Raw genomic sequence first — 22,531 nt, 5'->3', positions numbered from 1 at the left:
CTCCAAGATAAACTTCTCTTGGGACCTTTCCTGTATGTTGATATTTACTTACTGTATTAAGCCCAGTTTTTATGAATCCCTCTTTTCCCTGTTTCTGAAACCTATCTTATGTGTGTGATTCTGTCACTTACTCACACATCCATTACTATAAACACCAATATGTGTTATATTCAGCTCTATAACCACGGCAATGGAGGACAGACTGCCCTGAAAGTGTTTACCAGCCGATAAAGAGACAGACACCTCTATAGAAAAGGACCCTGATGTGCAGTGTATTCTGTAACAAGGATGGGTTTGGGGTAGTATGAGGAGAAACAGATGAGGGAGATCCAGTCTGTGGGCAGAGTCAGAGACGGTGTCCTGGGAGGAGACAACATCCGAGCTGTCACTCGTCACGTGATGGGCGGGACTTATCCCTGCAGAGGACTGGAAACAGGTGCAGAGCAGGATGCTCAGTGATGTCAGGAAGCAGAGACCACCTGAAAGAGGAAGATGAGGCGAAGCATTCAGACGGGGAGTGGATGGAGCTAGAGGACTATAGCCATCACCCAGCCTGGCTTTATTAGACTCATGATTATAGGGAAGTCAGGGACCCAGAGCAGTTCTTTCGTAATGGGCTTGCACCATTTCCTCTTCCCCAATGGGAGAGTGGATCTTAGCTCCCTCTGCACACACCTTCTTTCTGCTCAGGCACCTGTAGAGACGCTGGGTAGCTTTCCAGCACGGCTTCTGGGAGTCAGGGAGCAGCGGGAAGATCTTATTTCATTAACATTGATTTTCTCATAAGGAAATGCTTACGTGAACAACTAATGATAAAGCCCACGATGTGGATATTTGTAAGTCATCTGCTCATTTATAACTCATTTATACCTACTTAGGAGCATGCGAACCTTTGCTTCTAATACTGTTAGCTCCAAGGGAACTAAGGTTCGTCCTTGAAAATGAATTCAAATTTCATTCTCGACCTTAATGCAGACAAGGCTCGAAATCAAACTGATGTTCCTCTGAGTGGGGTTTTTCGTGTTTGAGGTTGAGATTCACTTTCTGTCTCCTCACCATGCCTTCTCTACAACATCGTTTAGAAGGTTGTCTGCTCAGAGGTGTTAGACGATTTTACAGATACATTTGGTCCAGTCCACAGGACACCTGTGCAAAAGGACCTGCAATCGGTATTATCAGATCTGATAGGAAAGGTCAGCCAATGCTCACAGAAACGTTAGGACTGAAATCCTCTTTGAACAAACTCCCCTGCCTTTTCTCTACCAGAGGGGAAAGGGTTGAGTTGTACGTAAGTGATTCCTGAAGGAAAATGCCACCCGTGTTTATGCCCCGACGTTCCCCGTCATGGCCTAATGTTTGGGGACAGCCAGCTCCCCGTGAAATTAGCTAACCAGCCCTGCTGGGCCTTAATAGACTCAGAAATACAATTATTTTGGCTTGCCAGAGATCAATTAATTGATTCGTCTGGTTATGTCAGAAACAGCCCCCCCGCCCCCCCCCCCCCCCCGTTTTTCCACTTCTTTCATTAAAACATGCTGAGGTCGTTTTCACCCGTTCCCACGTTGGAAAGGGAGTGGGGATCAGAAAGGGCTGAGGGCGACATCGAGCGTCGGCTTCGCAGAGGCAAGGACTGGGAGGGGAGAGCGGACGGAGGTGGACCCCAGCCAGCAGTGCAGGGCTCGGACGGGACATGTTTGCAGACCGCGTCCCCCAGCGCTTGCTCAGCGGGGACGACTTTCACGGCGGAAACCATGGAACCGGTTCACCACTTCCGTCCTGTGACTCCCCACGGGCGCAAACCAAACCATTCTCTTCATTTTTGTTTAAATCAGTCTGACTTAGAACTTTACCTCCTGCATTTCCACCTAGCGCAAGGGGTAAGGGTAGGCTCGATCCTTTCTCAGAGGTTTTCTTTCTCTCAAACCCCAGAAGTAGTAGTTTCATGAAAGAGTGATCTCCCCCTCCCCATAAAACAGCAAAAGTATCGTTCTGTCTGGGGACAGTGAGCAGGGGCTAGCAGCCCAGGTGCGTATAGAGAAGGACACGCTGGGCGATCTTTCTAGCGATTCCATATTCCTGTGAACGATGACCCTGTCCCATTTTTTCTTGCTTGCTTTTGAATCTGCGACTTCATGAGCCGCTGGTGCTTTGAGCCTTTGCCCCTCTTGGCCCCGGCTGAGGGCACGCTCGGCGGTCTACGGGGAGAGCCCCGTGGGGCTGCAAGTGGGTGTGCTGAGCCCAGAACCACCCACGGAGCCCGGTTGCCTCCCGGGACTCAGTGCGGTCCCTTCCGGGTTCACCCAGTGATCGATCCTTGCACAGCGCCTCCGGAAGAGCGAAAGGGCTGAGGACTGGCCCCGGAGGAGGCAGAAGGAACACAGACACATCTGTCCCCTGAGACAGAGATCTTGGTGCTGATCCAGCTCTCCCGTCACCGGCGGGGACCACGGGCCAGTTACCAACCTTCCCCGACCTCTGTTTCTTCACTTGTTCTGCAGGGTCTTTACTGGAAGTCACGAGGTCATGTCTGCACAGGCCCCGGCCCACGGAGGGTTTGCGCTGCTGCCAGGTGACCTCCCCGCGCTAGCCCGTCCGTCTGATTACCGCGAACGCCCTGGCCCGAGCGGCCTCGGCCGGTCAGCGCCGGGTGCAGACCGCGTGGGGTTCATTCCCAGATTGTAAGCAGGTCCTTTATACCCCGGAGGGCCCGTCTCCTTGCCAGGGGGAAACCCACCGGACGCCGTGCTCATTCATCAGCCTCCGTGGGGGATTCGGCTTTCTGGTTGTGTTTGTTTTGCATTCTAGCTTTATTGAGATAGAATTGGCATCTGGCGTTGTGAGAGCATAAGGTGTAGAACGTGATGATTCGACAGACGTATATGTGATGAAAGGTCTGTGATGCGGTCAGTGATCACATCCATCTCCTCACGTAGTTACCTGGGTGTGTCTGTCTGTACCGTGAGAACACTTACGATCTGTTCCCTTGCCCCGCTGGTGTGGCTCAGTGATTGAGCGTCGACCCAGGCACCTAGAGGTCGCCCGTTCGATTCCCGGTCAGGGCACATGCCCAGGTTGTGGGCTCAATCCCCAGTGGGGGGCACGCAGGAGGCGGCCAGTCGATGTTCTCTCTCATCGATGTTTCTATCTCTCTCTCCCTCTCCCTTCCTCTCTCTCTAAAATCAATAAAGAAAAAATAAATAAATAAAGACCTATTCTCTTAGTGACTTTCAAGTCCACAGTACATTTTCAAAGGAATAACTGCTTTAGGGACACTAATGAAATAGAGATGCTCTAAACCGCAGATGTTTCTTTTCTAGAAGGTTCTCTGAACGGCTGAGTCGGAGCGCGAGGTGTGAGACGCCGAGGTCCTGACCGCTCCTGCTGCGTTCCCCTCGGTGGTCCGGTACTGCTCAGAGTGCTTCTGACGTACCGTGTTGCTTCCTCATTTCGGGCTTTCAGTCGCACACCCTGAATGTTCATGTTTTCCACAATACACAAATTACTGAAAAAAAAAAATGCTTAATTGATTTCTTAGAGAGGAAAGGAGAGAGAGATAGAAACGTTGATATGAAAGAGAAACATGGATCGGCTGCCTCCTGTACGCCCCCTACTGGGGATCGAGCCCGAGACCCCAGGCCTGTGCCCTGATGGGACTTGAACTGGGACCTCTCAGTCCACAGGGCGATGCTCCATCCACGGAGCCACACCGGCCGGGCTGTATTCCTTTTGTAATCAGAACCTTCTCTCTCTCTCCTCTTTCACTAAGAAAGTACTATTTTATTTTTTAAATGTGTTTTTATTGATTTTATAGACAGTGAAGGGAGAGGAGAGAGAGCTAGAAACATTGATGAGAGAGAATCATTGATTGGGTGCCTCCTACATGCCCCCTCCTGGGAGTCAAGCCTGGGAACCAGAGACCCCTTGGTTCATGGGACAACACTCAGCCCCCCACACCGGCCAGGCCGCAAACACTGTTTTATATGCACTCGTGTTTTCCATCACAAACATGTAATACACCGGTTTATTCTCTGTTTTTTCTCTCCATGTTCTGAACACTTCCCACAACCTTTCCTATTCCTTTACATATGTTTAATAGCGGCAAACAATTTCATCGTAATTCATTTAACCAGTGCGTTGTTTCTATAAAAGAGAAATTAAGATGCATGTCATTATTTAGAAGTTGTCTTCATTTGTCCTTGATGAATTAGGAAAGATTTCACTCTTTGCAATATCAGCAAGACTCTGCGAAGATGGCTTCATTGCACTGCTGGCCTGGAGTGACGCGTCGCGCGTGCCCTGCTCCCCTCCGCGAGGGGGGTCGTTCCACCGCTGCTTGCTCACTCCTCCGCCCCCTGGAGGGGCTCAGAGGAGGGAAACGCCCATGGGGATCTCATGGCCTCAGGCTGCAGGTCCCGTCTTTTCCGTGAGAGGAGCTGTTCTGCGCAGTGAGAACTTGAGAGTCTCCCAGGGCGCGAAGCTCCGTGTGCAGCCTCGCAGCTCAGGTGCTGGGTGGCGTGTGGCGTGCAGGTGGCCGAGCTAGCGGCTGGGGGCACTGCGGGGGGGGGGGGGGTCCCTGTGGAAGGCCGGCCCTTCGCCGCTCTCCCGAATACGGGCAGACCTTGGCTCGCACCGACACGCTTCAGGTTCCGCACGTGGGTGAATCCTGTGTGTTCTTTGAAAAAAACTCTCTTTCGTTTCCTTTGATGAAACCAGCTCTTCAGTTGTTTGTTTCAACCCACTAGAATCAACCAGGGTTGCGCTGGAGAAGAACATTTTAAAAGGGGGTGTTGTTACAAATCGCCTCTTGTAACTGCGTAATTCTACAGGGGAGGTAGAAGGACCCCCGAGTCCGACAGGAGGCAGAGGCCAGCTGGGCTCACGGTCTGGCCCGGGCTCTCCCTCTACCCAACCAGGCAGGTTTTGTTCCCCTTGGGCCAGAGGAGGGTATCGAGATGTTGGGATGTCTTTCTCCCCCTTCCTTAAACCCTTCGTACTTCCACAAATGACAAAGCAACAGAGGACCACTCCCCAGGCCAAATCCTACCAGACCCCGTTCCTGGCTCCTCAGCACCTGGGCCTCTTTGAGTAAAGGGGGTGATGTGTTGGGAATCGAATCCTCCCCGCCAACCACTGGCAGACCCGAGGGGCACTTTCTTAACCAAATACACGGGGTGGGGTGAGGGTAGGTTTATATGGAAAGTAATCCAATGATTGCTAAATAACAATGCAAGAATAAACTGTGTCCGCTACTCGCTACAGTAAACTTACTTTGACCCCGTATCCACTCCTCCTTGGCAAAAGCTCTTTCTCTAAACAAACCTTCTGAGATGAGCCCTCGGCCCCCCCTCCTCTGCACTGAAGCTCTCCCTGACATCATCCTCTAGAGAGAACGTGTGCTGTCTCCCTCACCGAGTCCCCTACACAGCGCCCCTGTAGACAGACCAGGGTCCTCTCCTGTTCCTTCCTTCATCTGCCTGCACACTGTCGTCCGTGTACACATGAGGAGACGCTGAGCTCGGCCGTCGTGGGCTCAGTCTTGGGAATCCCGGGCAGAGCAGTGGGCGGAGCCATGAATCAGGATCAGGGAGGTCTCAGCGCACCGTGGCGGATGCAGCTGTAAGTCGAAGTGAAGTCAGGAGTGGAAAGCCCAGAGCAGGGCCCACGGTGCTGAGGGACAGCAGGGAGAAACCCCTCACCCAGAAGCATCAGGACAGGCTGCCTGGAAGAGGAGGACCACTGGGAAGAAAAAGAGGTGGCCATTCGCCCCGACACGCTGTCGGAGCTGGTGCTGCTGGACGCGCAGGGAGACAGAGAAGCCTCCTGGGGCAGGAGAGAGCACACCCAGGAGCACTCTCTTCCAGGGCTGGTGCGGGAGGGCTGGTGTGGGAGGCTGTGAGGAGGGATCTGGGGTAGGACATCACTCGGACGCGGCAAGGAGATGGTGAGGTGGCCGGCGCTCACGGGTCCGAGTTTGCTTAGGCGAGTCACCTGAGCTGGGCCGTGATGGCGGAGCCGTTCACTGAGCAGTGGACGGACAGGTTTCTCACTGCAGTTCACATCCTGTGGATCACTCGATCCCGAGGTTCGTACGGAGCTCAATTCCCACTGCGGATTCCCCTCCCCCCTGCAGTTCACATCCTGTGGATCACTCGATCCCGAGCTCAATTCCCACTGCGGATTCCCCTCCCCCCTGCAGTTCACATCCTGTGGATCACTCGATCCCGAGGTTCGTACGGAGCTCAATTCCCACTGCGGATTCCCCTCCCCCCTGCAGTTCACATCCTGTGGATCACTCGATCCCGAGCTCAATTCCCACTGCGGATTCCCCTCCCCCCTGCAGTTCACATCCTGGGGATCACTCGATCCCGAGGTTCGTACGGAGCTCAATTCCCACTGCGGATTCCCCTCCCCCCTGCAGTTCACATCCTGGGGATCACTCGATCCCGAGGTTCGTTCGGAGCTCAATTCCCACAGCGGATTCCCCTCCCCCCTGCAGTTCACATCCTGGGGATCACTCGATCCCGAGGTTCGTACGGAGCTCAATTCCCACTGCGGATTCCCCTCCCCCCTGCAGTTCACATCCTGGGGATCACTCGATCCCGAGGTTCCTATGGAGCTCAATTCCCACTGCGGATTCCCCTCCCCCCTGCAGTTCACATCCTGGGGATCACTCGATCCCGAGGTTCCTATGGAGCTCAATTCCCACTGCGGATTCCCCTCCCCCCTGCAGTTCACATCCTGGGGATCACTCGATCCCGAGGTTCGTTCGGAGCTCAATTCCCACAGCGGATTCCCCTCCCCCCTGCAGTTCACATCCTGGGGATCACTCGATCCCGAGGTTCGTTCGGAGCTCAATTCCCACTGCGGATTCCCCTCCCCCCTGCAGTTCACATCCTGTGGATCACTCGATCCCGAGGTTCGTACGGAGCTCAATTCCCACTGCGGATTCCCCTCCCCCCTGCAGTTCACATCCTGGGGATCACTCGATCCCGAGGTTCGTTCGGAGCTCAATTCCCACTGCGGATTCCCCTCCCCCCTGCAGTTCACATCCTGGGGATCACTCGATCCCGAGGTTCGTACGGAGCTCAATTCCCACTGCGGATTCCCCTCCCCCCTGCAGTTCACATCCTGTGGATCACTCGATCCCGAGGTTCGTACGGAGCTCAATTCCCACTGAGGATTCCCCTCCCCCCTGCAGTTCACATCCTGTGGATCACTCGATCCCGAGGTTCGTACGGAGCTCAATTCCCACAGCGGATTCCCCTCCCCCCTGCAGTTCACATCCTGTGGATCACTCGATCCCGAGGTTCGTACGGAGCTCAATTCCCACTGCGGATTCCCCTCCCCCCTGCAGTTCACATCCTGTGGATCACTCGATCCCGAGGTTCGTACGGAGCTCAATTCCCACTGCGGATTCCCCTCCCCCCTGCAGTTCACATCCTGTGGATCACTCGATCCCGAGGTTCGTACGGAGCTCAATTCCCACAGCGGATTCCCCTCCCCCCTGCAGTTCACATCCTGTGGATCACTCGATCCCGAGGTTCGTTCGGAGCTCAATTCCCACTGCGGATTCCCCTCCCCCCTGCAGTTCACATCCTGTGGATCACTCGATCCCGAGGTTCGTTCGGAGCTCAATTCCCACAGCGGATTCCCCTCCCCCCTGCAGTTCACATCCTGTGGATCACTCGATCCCGAGGTTCGTACGGAGCTCAATTCCCACTGCGGATTCCCCTCCCCCCTGCAGTTCACATCCTGGGGATCACTCGATCCCGAGGTTCGTACGGAGCTCAATTCCCACAGCGGATTCCCCTCCCCCGAGCTCGGTGAGCTGCAGAACCGCAAGGAACGGCGACGGCATAGGACGCGTGTACTTAGTTGTTTTTGTTTTTAATTTTTTTTCTTTATTGATATATTAGAGAGACAAAGGAAGAGAGAGGGAGAGAGAGATGGAAACATCGATGAGATAGATCATTAATTGGCCGCCTCCTGCATGCCCCCCACTGGGGATCAGGCCCACAACCTGGGCATGTGCCCTGACCAGGAATCGAACCGGCGACCTCTTGGTGCAGGGCCGATGATCACCACTGAGCCACACCAGACGGGCATGATGAGTGTACTTAGTTTATAGCCGGGAAGGACCCTAGTGCTATAAACTAAGCATTGTGTGGGTGCCGAGAAGCAGGCTGAACAGCAAGGGGTACGCACAGGCGTGGGACCCGAAGGGATTTCTTCCTGCCTCTCGCTACCCGAGCTGAGGTCAGTCTTTAGTCTCAAGTGTTTAGAGACAGGAAGCGGGAGAGGGGAGGGAGCACGTACTTCGTTTGTGGAACTTCAGTTTCCTCATAGGCATGGTGAGGGGACAGTGCCCAGCTCTTGTATCTGCTCTCCAGGTGCACTGTGAGGAGGCCCGTCCGACGCCTGGTGTGTCAGACTCAAGGCCGTCGTGTAAGAACTGGTGGCCTCCTTCCTCCGCCCTCCGCCGTGGTTGTCAGTGGTGATGATGAAGTGTCTGAAGTAACAATAAGACCGCTTACCCGTCCATCGGTAGAAGGTCTTTTCTTATCACTTCTTATCATTACATCTCCGAGGATCGAGTTGTATCCAAATACGTCGGGACAGTGGATTGGAGGTTGAGTCCACGGTAGCAGTCTTGTGTCTTCGCGGGGACTCTGCGAACTGTGTCGGTGGCATGTGGGGTCTTCCTCACCCTTCCTGGGTTGACTTCCCGTTAGCCACATCTGGATGAATCTGCGCGGTGATGAAAAGCCCAGGGACGGCCTTCCAAGGGCGTGGTCTTACCACATCTCACGCCGTGGGCCGGGCTCCACCTGCCACGTCCCATTTGTGGGTCACAATGATCGATTTTTTGTTCGATGGCCCAAGGTCCCGCACCCCCCACAAGTGGCAAAGCTGCTGTTTTGCGCCTGCAGGGAGAGCCATGGCGCGGGCGTCCGTGGCGTCTCCTGTGGCCCTGTGTTCCCTCTGCGGGAAAGGCCGTGGTCCTGCCTGCCTCCGCAGCCTGTCCTCGCCCTGGGGCTGCTGGGGCTGGCTGCCGTCTGCTCTCTGCAGGGCCCTGTCGGCGGGATGCCCCGCAGGTTCCGGGTCTGAGGTTCTAAGTGGCCCGTGTTCTTTCCAGCTGTGCGGGAAGCTTGAAAGCCGGTCTCCACGCAGCCTCATTTAATCCAGCTACAGGCACGCAGGGAGAATCAAAGTCCCACCATCGAGGACGCCAGCTGCCGCCTGTTGAGCGTCGCGGGGCCCAGGCAGCGGTGACCAGGCAGCGGTGACGATCCCGTTCTGCCGGCTCTCGAGAAGGAGCCTTTGTCTCCCCTGCAAATGGAGCTGTTGGGGTGACAGAGAGAGGAGCATTGGCGGCTTCTCCGAGAACGACATGCACCCCGCTCCCCGGGTGGTTGACTCATGGGCAGGAACGGGCCCAGCGGCCACGTGAGCCAGGGAGGGATGGGGCTCCTTGCGGAGGCCCCGCTGCTCAGCCCCCTTGGTTTGGTGTATGGCACCTCCAGCGAGGCTGCTTGGGTGTCTGGCTCGAGTTCGAAAGAGGCTGTTTGTACGAATGTGTGTCTGTGAACGACTTTGGGTCGAAAGGGAGGAATAACAACAGCGACGATGCTACCCATCCTCTATCAAAGCCCATTTCTGTGCAGACAACTCCGGAAAGCAACCGGTGTCCCCGCCGACAAGGAGGAAAGGGGGTTCAGAGAGTTTGAATAGTCTGAAGTTGCCCGGAAGGCGCCGTGGTTCCGTGGCTGCTGCTGTAGTTGAGTTTGGGTTCTTGAGAGGGGGAAACAGGAGGATGGGCATTTTGTTCAGGTTTGCACATGTGTGTGAGAAGGGCACGCGCCTCGTAAAGGTCACTCTTCCCTTCGGGTCTCAGGAGCGTTATCCCAGGAGCCTAATTAGTGTCGTCGTTCATGAGTTGTCTCTGCGAAATCAAATAGCTGTTTGCGGAAGGCCCGACCCTCACAGTCCCTCCCCACAGTGACTTCTTAGAACGACTCCAGTTCACCCGCTTATTTCTTCCGCTCAGGTTTCATGGTCCTTTTGGTTGAACAAAGGGGGAGATGGTGGTCGTGAGGGGAAAAGGAGGGTGGCATGCTGGGACCTGTAAAACTGGTTCAGATAGAGCATCGCAGCCTCTGTTGACTTTCGTGAAGTACGTTCTCCCGCCGTGGTCACGTTCAAGCTGCCGACTTGGAGTCAGAACAGCAGCCAGCCCAAAGAACACGTGGCCCGTGAGCAGCCCAAAGAACACGTGGCCCGCGAGCAGCCCAAAGAACACGTGGCCCGCGAGCAGCCCAGAGAACACGTGGCCCGCGAGCAGCCCAGAGGACGCGTGGCCCGCGAGCAGCCCAGAGGACGCGTGGCCCGCGAGCAGCCCAGAGGACGCGTGGCCCGCGAGCAGCGCAGAGGACGCGTGGCCCGCGAGCAGCGCAGAGGACGCGTGGCCCGCGAGCAGCGCAGAGGACGCGTGGCCCGCCGAGCAGCCAGAGGACGCGTGGCCCGCTAGCAGCCCCAAGGAACGCGTGGCCCGCTAGCAGCGCAGAGGACGCGTGCCCGCGAGCAGCGCAGAGGACGCGTGCCCGCGAGCAGCGGCAGAGGACGCGTGCCCGCGAGCAGCGCAGAGGACGCGTGGCCGCGAGCAGCGCAGAGGACGCGTGGCCCGCGAGCAGCGCAGAGGACGCGTGGCCCGCGAGCAGCCCAGAGGACGCGTGGCCCGCGAGCAGCCCAGAGGACGCGTGGCCCGCGAGCAGCGCAGAGGACGCGTGGCCCGCGAGCAGCGCAGAGGACGCGTGGCCCGCGAGCAGCGCAGAGGACGCGTGGCCCGCGAGCAGCGCAGAGGACGCGTGGCCCGCGAGCAGCCCAGAGGACGCGTGGCCCGCGAGCAGCCCAGAGGACGCGTGGCCCGCGAGCAGCCCAGAGGACGCGTGGCCCGCGAGCAGCCCAGAGGACGCGTGGCCCGCGAGCAGCGCAGTGGACGCGTGGCCCGCGAGCAGCGCAGTGGACGCGTGGCCCGCGAGCAGCCCAGAGGACGCGTGGCCCGCGAGCAGCCCAGAGGACGCGTGCCCGCGAGCAGCGCAGAGGACGCGTGGCCCGCGAGCAGCGCAGAGGACGCGTGGCCCGCGAGCAGCCCAGAGGACGCGTGGCCCGCGAGCAGCCCAGAGGACGCGTGGCCCGCGAGCAGCGCAGTGGACGCGTGGCCCGCGAGCAGCGCAGTGGACGCGTGGCCCGCGAGCAGCCCAGAGGACGCGTGGCCCGCGAGCAGCCCAGAGGACGCGTGGCCCGCGAGCAGCGCAGTGGACGCGTGGCCCGCGAGCAGCGCAGAGGACGCGTGGCCCGCGAGCAGCCCAGAGGACGCGTGGCCCGCGAGCAGCCCAGAGGACGCGTGGCCCGCGAGCAGACCGCTGCACGGTGGGGAGGACCCTTACCTGCAGAAGCCCTGTAAGTGGGCGTCACACAGCCAGGACGTGCTCACTCAGCACCGAGGGCTGGGGCGGGGGGGAGCATGTTCGTGACGGGACACGATCTTTCTGTTTCGTGAGGAAGGAGGAGGGGATCACAGCTTCTCGGTAGACAGGTCACAGTGCGCCACGCAGACTCCTCCAGGTCAGCACGGAGAAGGGGCAAAGGGACATCACGGTGACCATCAGTGGAGTCTGCGTGCATGATTATAATCAGGATGTTTTGACCATATCGAAATATCCAGACTCATGTTATCCAACGGTCGGAGTGGCCTTCTCTTGAAAAAGTATCTTATCTGCTCTCGAGGCCAATGAAGTTTAACACAACGTTTTGTTGTCTTGTCGTGGTGGTTACTGTCGGAACAGGGGAATCAGTCTGTGAGTGGATAGTAAACGTGTTGGTCATTTCCTGGGTTTCCTTTTTGTGGTTTTTCGGAATAGCGAGACCTCTCTCAGTGGCTGGACACCCCAGGCTTTCCTACTGGACCGGAGAGTTTCACCCCAGGGTCACTGGTCGCCCACGGTCAAGGTGGGTCAGATGGCAGTAACAGGCGGAATTTCGCAGTGCACACTGGGGGACCACTCTGCTGTGCTGCCTCGGGGGACTCGAGGAAAGAGAATGACTCCCTGCATGGTACTCCCAGGTCACAGCAGAGCACTTGCTGCATGTCACGTCTGCCACTTTGTGTCGTCCAGGATGACATGCCACGGCAGCCCCGGCCCGCGCCCTGCCCAGCCCCCACCTGTGGGGCTGCAGGGAAGATCGGGGTCACGGGTGGGGACTCAGTGAGTGGATAGTAAACGTGTTGGTCATTCGTTCACTCATCCATTCATTCACTCATCCCCCTGGCTCTTGCTGAGTGCCAGCCCCTGTCAGTTGCTGGAAACACAGAGTTGAACAGGACATGTCTGGTCTCCTCTGACAGCTGCTGAGGACAGAGATTTCGATCATCAACGGAGAACAAATGTTTCTTCGACTTTTTTCTTTTCTCTCCTTCGCATGGTGGTAAGAACTCGAAGGAATACAGAAGAAGAAGAAGAAGGTGGCATTCATAATCTCACAGTGGTTTTGAGAAAACGGAATTATGTGAGTGATCAGGGGGCGTGTGGTTGAGCTTTTGGGGGTACAGGTGTGAGGGGACATTGAGTTGAGCCCATGAAGCTCAAAGCCCAGGCTTTGCCTCCCCAAATAAGAGCTTGGCTTTAGTCACATGACCTTCCATTTTACTCCCTAAACGTTCACTCACTCGCTGTGTGACGAAAGGAATGTCACCTAACCTCTCTGAGTCATCGTCTGCATATCGTGGACCTGGGGATGGTCATTCCTGCCTGTCAGTTTTGTCACGAGGAGGAAGTTGAAAGCCTGTACACGTTAGTTTACCATCACTGGTGCAATCAGCTGTCTCAACCTAGGGGCTTAAATCAGCGTGCATTTATGACCTAGCCAGTCCGAGGGCGAAGGCGGAAGTCTGAAATGAGCTCGCCAGGCTAAAGCACAGCTTTGTCCCCACTGCCTTCCTTTGTGGGGCTCTGGAGGGGCATCTATTTCTCACTGCTTCTGGCTCCTAGGGCAGCCCATCCCGTGGACGGGGCCCTGCCCGCTGCAAAGCCAGCGGGAGCCGGTGCGTTCTCAGACTGCGTCATGCCATGATGTCTTCTGGCTTCTTTCACTCTCGACCCTTGTGATGACCTTGGGCACGCCCAGGTCACTCAGACAGTCGCTGACGTCAAGGCCAGCTGGTTCGTGACCTCACTTCCATCGGCAGCGTCATTCTTTCTCACAGGTCCTGAGGCTGAGGACGAAGACGTCTTGGAAGAACCACACTGACAGCCACCGTGAGACACAGCTCATGGCCACTCTGACAGAAGGAAGTCAGTAGGGGGTGACCGTTTTCATTATTGTGTCCCCAAAGGACTGGTGTGCCAGCCCAGATGACTCAAACGTCACAGCACGCCGTCTGAAGCTCTCCACCCTGGTCTTAGCCTCTTTGTTTCCTCGGATTGGGATTCACCCCCCACCGGCTCGTCCGCCAAGGCCCGGAGCCAGGCTCCTTCCTCCATAGACGTCTCAGTGACCAGCTGGCAGGAGGTGTCTCTGAGGTGGTTAGAAGCATGTTCGTGAATGAAATAATGAGGTCGTGCTTGGAGATCGGCTTATGCTCCTTACTGAATATGTACTGAATACTTACCCATGTCTTCTTCCCAGAGGTTAGTTTCTCATCCTTAAGAAGGAAGTTGTGGTAGATGCATCAGTGATTTCTGGAAAGAGTTCAGCAATTCCGTGGGTGTCAGGAATGAATTGATGGATGGATCCATGACCTGGCAGGAGGTTCATGCCAACGAGAGAATCACCGAAAGGGCATTCCGTTCAACCAGGACAGAGCCCGAGTGGACCAACCTAACCGAACCTCATTTCCTTCAGCAGATGTCTGCAGACGCATCTGAAGTTCAGACTGACGAGAAATTCCTTGACGTGTAACTCAGCATCCGGTGTTCTGCAGGAGCACGAGTTCAGGCAGTGCTTTGGGGTCGGTTTTAAGAGGGTTTTGAGATCTGTGACCAAATGTGACCCCTGTAAGGTGTCGACACGAAACCCGCCTCTGGAGTTCGAGTCCCGGTTGCCCTTTGCTGGCCTCCCTGCTCTGGATAAGTCGTTCGATATCAGCGAGAGCCCAAAGATGTAGTTGGTCGGCACTTGAGATACGGTGCTTTCTTCCACCGAGAATTTACAGAGGAGCCAACAAGATGTTATGCATGGGAGTTCCTAATGCAGGTCTCGGAGCGGTGGCGCCCAATCAATCCCGCGCGGAACTGTAAGTGCTCCAGGCACAGTCTGATAGAAAAGTGACGCATAGCCTCTGGCCACGACTGACCCACTTTCTGTTCCGAGAAGGGGCCATTGGGATCTCGCAGCCGGAGGTGGTGATGGGGTCGTGGTGGTAGCACTGGGCTGGCTGTGTGTCTCCTCCTAGAATGATGACATTTCTGAAACGCACAGGGATTCCATCAAAGACATACTAAAAGTGTCATTTTGTATGCCTATAAATGGGGGTTGGCAGTTATGGGGGCCCCGAAATTCAGCCTGCGCGCCTTTCGTTCTGCCGACAGACACGGTGCTTTCTCGTTATGCGGCGGCCACGCAGCTCACTGTTTTCCCGATGGCTGTTATTGCTGTTGTCGTGGTCATTGATTTAGGAACCGACGTGTAAATTTTTAAAGTTGTTCTGCTAAAGCACACGTTTCTGTCTTTCCCTGGAACACGGACGCAGCTCGCACACAGCCAGCGTTTCTGCACTCGGCCGTCAGCTGCCGCTCAGACGCAGCCGTGCCCGACAGACCGGGCAGGCACCTGCCATTGTGCCTCAGTCTCCCCCCACAGGGGACGGTTCCGTGGCTGTGAGTTAGGGTGCTTCCCCTGTGCATTTCATGATGGTTTTGCTGTCTCTGTGTAATGAGCAACCATTGGTCCTAGGGGGCAGGCAGGGTCAGGTCCCCGGGAGCCTCGGGCCACAGCATTTCGTCAACTGATCAATACGTAACCTTGTTTTAGGTTTGTTTCTGTTTAGGTGCGTTTCTGCATTTTATATACAAATGACTCATTAACACTGTCCTGGCCGGTCACACTATAACTCATACCTGAACGAAGCAGGGAAATTCCCAAATCCGAACAGAACCCTTAAATAAGGAGGACTTGCGTGTGATCTGCAAATATTCTCTCTTACCCTGTGGTTTGTCTTTTCATCCTGTTAAGCATGCATTTTTCAGAGGGTCAGTTTTTAATTCTGATGAAGTTCATTTGATCCATTTTTAAACCTCCGCACCAAGCTTTTCTGTGAAGTTGAAGAACTCTCTGCTTAGCCCTAGATTTCAAAGCTCTCTTCTGTTTTTTTCCTAGAAGTTGTGCGGTTTACCTTCTGCGTTGGAGTCTGATCCTCTCTGAGGCCATTCCTATCGGTGTGAGCGCCAGGCTGAGTGTTTCGCTTGGGGTGGGGTTTTGCCAGTGGGTGTCCAGGTCCTTCCGGAGCACTTAAGGAGAGGCTAGCTTTCCTTCACTGAAGTGCTTTTGCCACTTTGTCAAAATCGCTTGGGCATATTTGAGCTCTTGTTTCTGCTGGGTGGGGGTGGAGATCCAGGCTGCCCACAGGGTCGCCAGTGAAACCAGGGTGGTGGGGTCCTCACCACCCTCCATGAGCACCGAGCATCTACCTGGCCCGTTGTGCACACCCTCTCTTGCCAGGTGGGGGAGTCTGGCCCCCGTGGACATCTTGGCTTTCACTTGGTCTTTGCTGGTGTGAGTGGAGGTGTTGAACTACTACTGTGTGAAAACGTCTGTGTTGCCAGACTGCCCCTTTTCTCAGTCCGTTATCTACCGAGAGCAGGATTTTGTTGGGGGTGTTTTCCCTTTGCCTGTAGCCGTACACATTTCCGGGCGGTTGGCCTCTCCCCGGAATGCATGAGGCAGCAAACATACGTACACAGTCACCATCATTGTCTTTCCTCGGACCTGGAAGTCCCTGGACTGTGTGCTCTTTTCCACCTTGAAGAAGCTTCTGTTTGTTTTCTCGACACTGCCTTGCAGTTCTTAGCTGTGCTCAGGGGGAGGACGGGAAACGGTGTGCGCTCAGTCTTTCCTGTGGCGGCCGCCTTAGAAGAATGCTCGTCCTGCAGACACAGACACAGACACAGGTTCAGAGAAGGGGTGCGATGCACTCAAAGTCACACAGCTCCCCGATGACGTGGCCCAAGCCGGCGTTCTCGGCTCCACACGTCCTCCGTCCGCCTTGCGCCCGTGACCGCGAGATGTCGGCAGAAACGCTCCACGTGTGTCTTCTCAGCGCAGCGGAGTCCGTGGCAGAGGGCCCCAGCCAGGAGCTGCGTGGCCCGTTTCACTCCCGGTCCATCTGTGCTGCTCACATTCTATTTGCTAGTCAGCGAGGGGGGGGGCGGTCATGGAGCCAGAAATGCCCCCAAGCGCGTGCGAGGACGAGGGTCGTCAGCTGCGGGCCTGAGCTTCGGAAGGTGCTCCCGCCCCAGGCCCAGAGGACCACCCAGGGCTCCCGGGCGGTGTCGCGAAGGTGGGTTTTGGAGAGGGGGTGCCAGACGGCAGTGGGGCCGACACGCTGGGAGCCGAGCTTGGCGAGAACCCAGAGTGAGCATCTCAGCAGCTGGGCCTCGGGGAAGTGTTGGTCTGTGTTGACACAAGACAGCGACTCCCATCGTGTGTGTTTTCTGTGATGCAGAACAGCTTCGTGCAAAATAGTGGACTTCTCAGACCCAGGGAAAATCACACCCTCCCGGGCCCGTGCCGTGTGACTGTTCCTTTTCCTGCTGCTGTACCGCGGACCTCGCGGGTGCCTCCTCTGACCCCAAGTGAACTGCCTTCCCCTCCGCGTTGCCCGTCCCGCTCCCACTATTCATGCAGATAGAACGAACCTCTTTTTAAAATCAAATTTCTTTCTTTCTTTATTGATGTTAGAGAGGGAGGGAGAGAGAGAAACATCGATGAGAGAGAACATCGATTGGCTGCCCACAGCCTGGGCACGTGCCCTGACCGGGACACGAACCGGCGACCTCTTGGTGCAGGGGTCGATGCTCAACCACTGAGCCACATGGGCCGGGCTAGAACGAACCCCTTTGATGCCATGGTGACCAAGCATGCTGCCTGGAAACATCCCTGGCTCCCTGCGACCTCAGGAGTAAGTCTAGGCATTGGCCGAAGAAGCCAACAACAAGGCGTGTGACCTTCAGCAGCCTGTCCTCTGCTCTTTTCTTAGGTATTACCAGATCCGAGTGACCTTGAAGGTGTCCTCCAGGGTCCCCCACAGACTGAGCGCCTCCGTCGTTGGGCAGACAGGTGAGCAGGGAGATGGTGGTGGGGTCTTCCTCTCGCTGGTGGGTCTTCGCTGACCACCGTGTGCCAGGGCATAGCTGAGGGCCAGGTACAGTGCACACCCGGCAAGTCACGGTGGGATTTGGAGACCCGCTGTGGGCGTGGCCGTGCGTCCACTGTTGCCAGGGAGGCCTGCGGGAAGGAAACAGTCCCAGGGGCACCTGGGCCTGGGGGGTGAACTGGCCGGGGAGGGTGTGGGCTAAACCCAAGCCAGGGGGAGGACGGGAAGAGCGCCCATCGGTGAGTAAGCGGAAGCCGGTCAACAGAGAGAAAGTGCTGCTCAGCCCGGTCAGTGAATTCGGGAAAATGTGAACATCAGCCAGACCTGAAGAAGGAGACACACTGAAGGGTGGAGGAGAGGAACGTACGGAGATAAACCACAGGACGCCAGAAAATCTGTGTCGCTCGAGCTGCACAAGCGAAGTTGGCTGAGTGTCACAGGAGCCAGATCCGGGAGAGATAAGCATCAGGTCGTAGCTGCCCTTCTGATTCACTGGGCGTTGGCTGGGCGTCGAGACCATTCCAGCACTGTTGGTGAGAGCAGGTGCCCGCCTTGATGGAATACCCACAGCTGGGAGTGTCCAGGCCCTGTCTGCTCAGCCCCGCCTTGGAGGAGGTGTGCTAGGTGTGGGGGAGGGGCTGGGTGACTCTCGTCACTCAGAGGACATCAAGGGGACAATGATGGTTTAGGGTGGCGCCAGTGATCTGGAGAAAGATACTGGACACCGCCTGCCCCTCCCCCGCCTTGGGGCCGAGCTGACTGTTGGGTAGTAGTCAGGCTGCCACACTTCCAAGGAGCATCTCCTCCTCCGCCCGCTCCTCGCCGGCGGAAGAAGTCGGAACCTGAGACGCTGGTCACCCTGCTGCCCCGCTGGGCACATCCAGGAAGCCGGCAGCCACCCCTGCTGGTGCCTGTGCCGGGCAGGGCCCCTCCCAACCCAGCTTCTGCCAGAAGAAGGTCCGTGAACTTGAGCGAGAGCAGGGGCTCTGACCTCGGACCTTGCGTGAACTCGTGGTGTGGCCTCGGGCACTGGCAACTTTGTCCAACACCGCCCCGCAGTTCTCCGGCCCCGGCTGGGCGGCACATCGGTCTGACACTGTCCACCTGGACAGCGCCCGAGCCCACAGGGGAAGGCTCGGCCCGACGCGTCACCTCGCTGACGAGCCGAGACACCTCAGTCCTCTCTTGGGACATTCCGAGGGTTTCAGCAGCTCTGTGTTAGCAAAGCGACAGAGCCTGAGTCTGGATCATTGACCGCAAATCACAGTACCGCACAGGCCCCAGATACAAAGGTGCGTGACGTCAGTGACAATGCGAGGGCTAAGGTGTGTCAGGAAGAGACACTGCGGTGGGAAGTTTACAACGTGAGCCGCCGGCCGCCTTGCTTGCGTCCCGTGGGTCTCAGGGCTGGGAGCTCTTTCTTCTCGGTTCAGGGTTACAAATGGTGGCCGTGTCCGTCTGTGGGTAAATGTTAAGTACTTAGCCTTGGCTGCTTCCTTCCCCGAAACAGTGCTGTTTCACAGATGTTTTTCAGTCTCTTCCTCCGAGGGGTGAGTGAAGTCAGACTTGGGGGAGAGAATCGGCCGAGCTTATCGCAACCACGGCGACTGGTCAGGCACAGAGCAGGCGTGCGCTGGCCACCGCGTGGAAGCCGGGGAAGGGCGCGGGCAGCTGTGGACATGTGTGCAAATGACCACGGCCCTTCCGTCATGTTTTGGGAAGCACCTTGCATTTCTACTAAGTGGGAGCATCTGGGAGTTTCGCGGCATAGGGGCGGGAGAGACATCTCTTCTTCGAATGAATCAGTCTGATTTCTTTTCAGGTCCGTTAAAGTGCACCTAGATAAACAAAGACGCGTGTTTTCATGGGGACCGGGAAGCAGGTTGAACCCCCAGCTCCCAGGCTGCGGGTACCTGCCAGGCCAGAGCCCAGCGGAGCTCACGCTGTCAGGAGGGAGCTGAACAAGCAGAGAGCCAGGTTGCGCTGCCCCCTGCTGGGCTTCCCAGCCCGGCCAGCATCTGCTTCTGAGTCTGGCTTTTCCCACTGGTCTGCAGGGGCTGCTGTGGCTTCAGTCCAATATCAGTGCTAATAACCTTAAAAATGCTCGTTTTCATCCTTAGACCGGCAGCTCCCCCGCCCCAGATTCAGTGTTCTATACTTTCCTTTCCTTCAGTTTTTATTTTCTAAAAAAACCTTTTTTTCTTTATTGATTTTAGAGAGAGAGGAAGGGAGAGGGAGACAGAGATAGAAACATCGGTGAAAGGGAACATCCACTGTCCGCCTCCTGCAGGCCCCCCACTGGGGATTGGCCCACAACCTGGGCATGTGCCCTGCCCGGGACTCGAACCGGCGACCTCTTGGTGCAGGGTCGACGCTCAACCACTGAGCCACACCGGCCGGGCCCTTTCCTTCAGTTTTTATTTTTCTAGTGTTTATGACATTACAACTGAATGATCACTTGAGGGTTTCTTTTTTTTTTTTTTTCCTTCTTTTTCTCTTTTTCTCCTCTTACTATGGTGTGAATCCTAAGAGGAAAGAAACTACAGCCCATCGCCTGGCATCAAGCCGCTCAGGGCCTAGGTGTTGAGTCGGAGGCTGGATGGGGGCCGGAAGGATGAGCAGACGAGTGGCAGGACATTCCCTTCCCTTCCGGACCTCGTGCAAAGACCTCTGCCCGCCACCCCCGTCCTGCTCGGGCCGCCACGCTCCCAGCGTTGACCGCTTTCGCGTAGAGCAGTGCAGGTCGGTCTTGCTCAAGTATAGAGCCCAGAGTCCTGACAATGAACATTCTTGTTCATCTTTCCTGATGTCAACGTACTTTGCTTCGGCTTCGAAAGTCGGTGTTACTGGCAGACCCGTGTTCTCCCGGAGTGGTACTCATGGCGCTGAGGGATGTCTGTGGATCACGCGAGGGCACATCTGGCGCTGAGGGATGTGTGGACCGTGCAAGGGGCACGCCTGGTCCCGTTGCTGGGAGAAGCGTGTCTCTGTTTGTGTTTTCCAACCTCAGAGAGTTTATGAAGGAGGAGACCCGAGGAGCTGGGTGTTTGTGGATCGTGGCTGCGGTTTGGTGGTTCGTTTTGTTTCATTAGGTGGGTAACCTGACTTCTCTACATTTTTGTGATTTTTTTTTTTTTTTGTAATGGTCAAGTAAAAAGGAATAATTTTTAATATATTTGTATTGATTTTAGAGAGAAAGAAGGGAGAGGTTGAGAGAGAGAGAAACATCTATGGAGAGAAACATGGATCGACCGCCTCCTGCACGCCCCCCACTGGGGATCGGGCCCACAGCCTGGGCATGTGCCCTCACCGGAATTGAACCGGTGACCTCTTGGTGCAGGGTCGACGCTCAACCACTGAGCCACACTGGCTGAGCAGGACATTATTTTTAAAATATCTTAAAAGGTCATTGGGTTAGTGGCTCTATACTTTTTCCCAAACTAATAATACATCTATTTTTAACCCACATTCAGCAACTATCTGGCAAGCGGCTACGTGCCGTGCGGTGCACTCGGTCTGCTCCAGCACCGAGGACGGGGCTCCCACAGACTCCCTCCCATGCGGGAGGCAGTCATTCAACCATACGTGACATCATGTTTTCCTCCACCAGCATCACAGACGGTCAGAGAGAGGCCGTGTGTGAAGAGCCTGCAGTCTCGGGTTTGACCACGTAGGGAGATTCAAGAACATTCTCTGGGGAAGAGGCGTCTGAGCTGGGAGCTGAGGGTGAGCCGCAGTCACTGGGCCCCGGGGAAGGAAGGAGCAGTCAGGGAGGGGACAGTACCAGCGAAGAGTGACAAGGAGGGACAGGCAGCCGGCGTGGCAGGGACACCGTGAGAAGGAGGCTGGGGAGACGGGTTAGGGTGGACGGAGGAGGGCAAGGCAGCTTTGAGGACGACCATAGGGCTCTTTCTGACCTTTGTCTTGAGAAAAGTGGACGGATACTGAAGGATTTTGACCAGGGGGCAGCTTGATCCTTGTGTGCATTGAAAAGATGCTTCTCCAGACAGAGTGAGGAGAGACCGAGCGGGGTGGGCCAGCGGCACCAAGACCGGCGGAGGTGAGAGGCGGGCCCGTGTGTGAGTGGTGGGCGGAGGGGTGCTGCTGGGGTGCACACGGAGGTGACGCTCATCAGGTGTGACGGAGGTTTCGGCTTACACGAGGGGCGAGGGCTCCCGGCCACGCACTAAAGCAGGGCTGGGAGAGACGTCCTTGCGGCTGCAGGTTTCCTCGGGGCAGGACGAAGCGTGGACTTCAGACACGTTCACCCTGCGTCCTTCCACGCCCGAGCGAAGGTTTCGGGCAGTCAGCGATGTGCGGGTCTCGAACTGGGAGGACAGCTGTGCGTTGGAGACACGCATCCCAGCGAGTGGCTGTGAGCGACGTTCCGGTTTCTACACGGGGCGGGAGAATGCACGGAACGGGCCCATCGATGCTCTCAGAGGAGGGTCTCCATTCTGGATGGAGGCAGAGACCATCCACAGGCCCCCAGTGGTCGGAGGAACCCGGGAGACGGGGAGGGTGTGGGGCACACGGCGTGCTCACCTACAGAGAGGTGGCTGCCAACAAGAGACAGAAAAGCCACTGAGCCAAGAGGAAAACGAGGGGAGCTCTGCCTCCCAGCCGAGGGGGCGGGGGAAGGGTACTTCCGGGAAGAAGGCTGGACCCGTGTGGCAGGCCCACGTGGCTGCTGGGAGTTCAAGCCGTGGGACGAAGGTGGTCCTGGGAACCACCATGACACGAGTGGCGGGAAGTCAGTGGGACATGGAGAAACGGGGATAGCCAGTAGGGACGCTCTTTGGCTAGTTCTGTTGTCTAGTTCTGTGTTTTGTTTTGTTTTTAATCCAAGACATTTTTGCATTTACCTTCAGATAGAGCGAGAGGGAGAAAGAGAGGGAGAGAGAGAGAGAAACATCGATGTGTGAGAGACACATCGAGTGGCTGCCACCCACACGACCCCACCTGGGGCCGGGACAGACCGCAACCGAGGCAGGTGCCCTTGGCGGGAGCTGAACCCGGGACCCTGCGGTCTGTGGGCCGCCGCTCTCACCGCTGAGCCACGCCGGCCGGGCCGGTTCCGCTGTGAAGGGAGGAGAGAAAGGCATTGCTGGAAGGACTAAGCTTTGGCTTCCACACATTTTAGTTCCAACGAGAGAAAGC

At 56.6% G+C, this 22,531-nt stretch overlaps 1 protein-coding gene across 1 annotated transcript in view; it reads left to right on the top strand.

Annotated features, from left to right (window-relative positions):
- Window positions 1-22,531, top strand: part of FAM135B (family with sequence similarity 135 member B) — a 92,343-nt gene that overhangs the window by 4,404 nt on the left and 65,408 nt on the right. Inside the window, exon 2 of the mRNA XM_036264156.1 lies at window positions 17,255-17,334. Coding sequence (XP_036120049.1) covers window positions 17,255-17,334 — 80 coding nt within the window. The remainder of the gene's footprint in view (window positions 1-17,254; window positions 17,335-22,531) is intronic.

Source organism: Molossus molossus, unplaced genomic scaffold, assembly GCF_014108415.1.
Source record: "Molossus molossus isolate mMolMol1 unplaced genomic scaffold, mMolMol1.p scaffold_m16_p_16, whole genome shotgun sequence".
Lineage (NCBI taxonomy): Eukaryota > Metazoa > Chordata > Mammalia > Chiroptera > Molossidae > Molossus > Molossus molossus.
The sequence above is the reverse complement of the archived record's forward strand: the minus strand, read 5'-3'. Positions and strand labels throughout refer to the sequence as shown.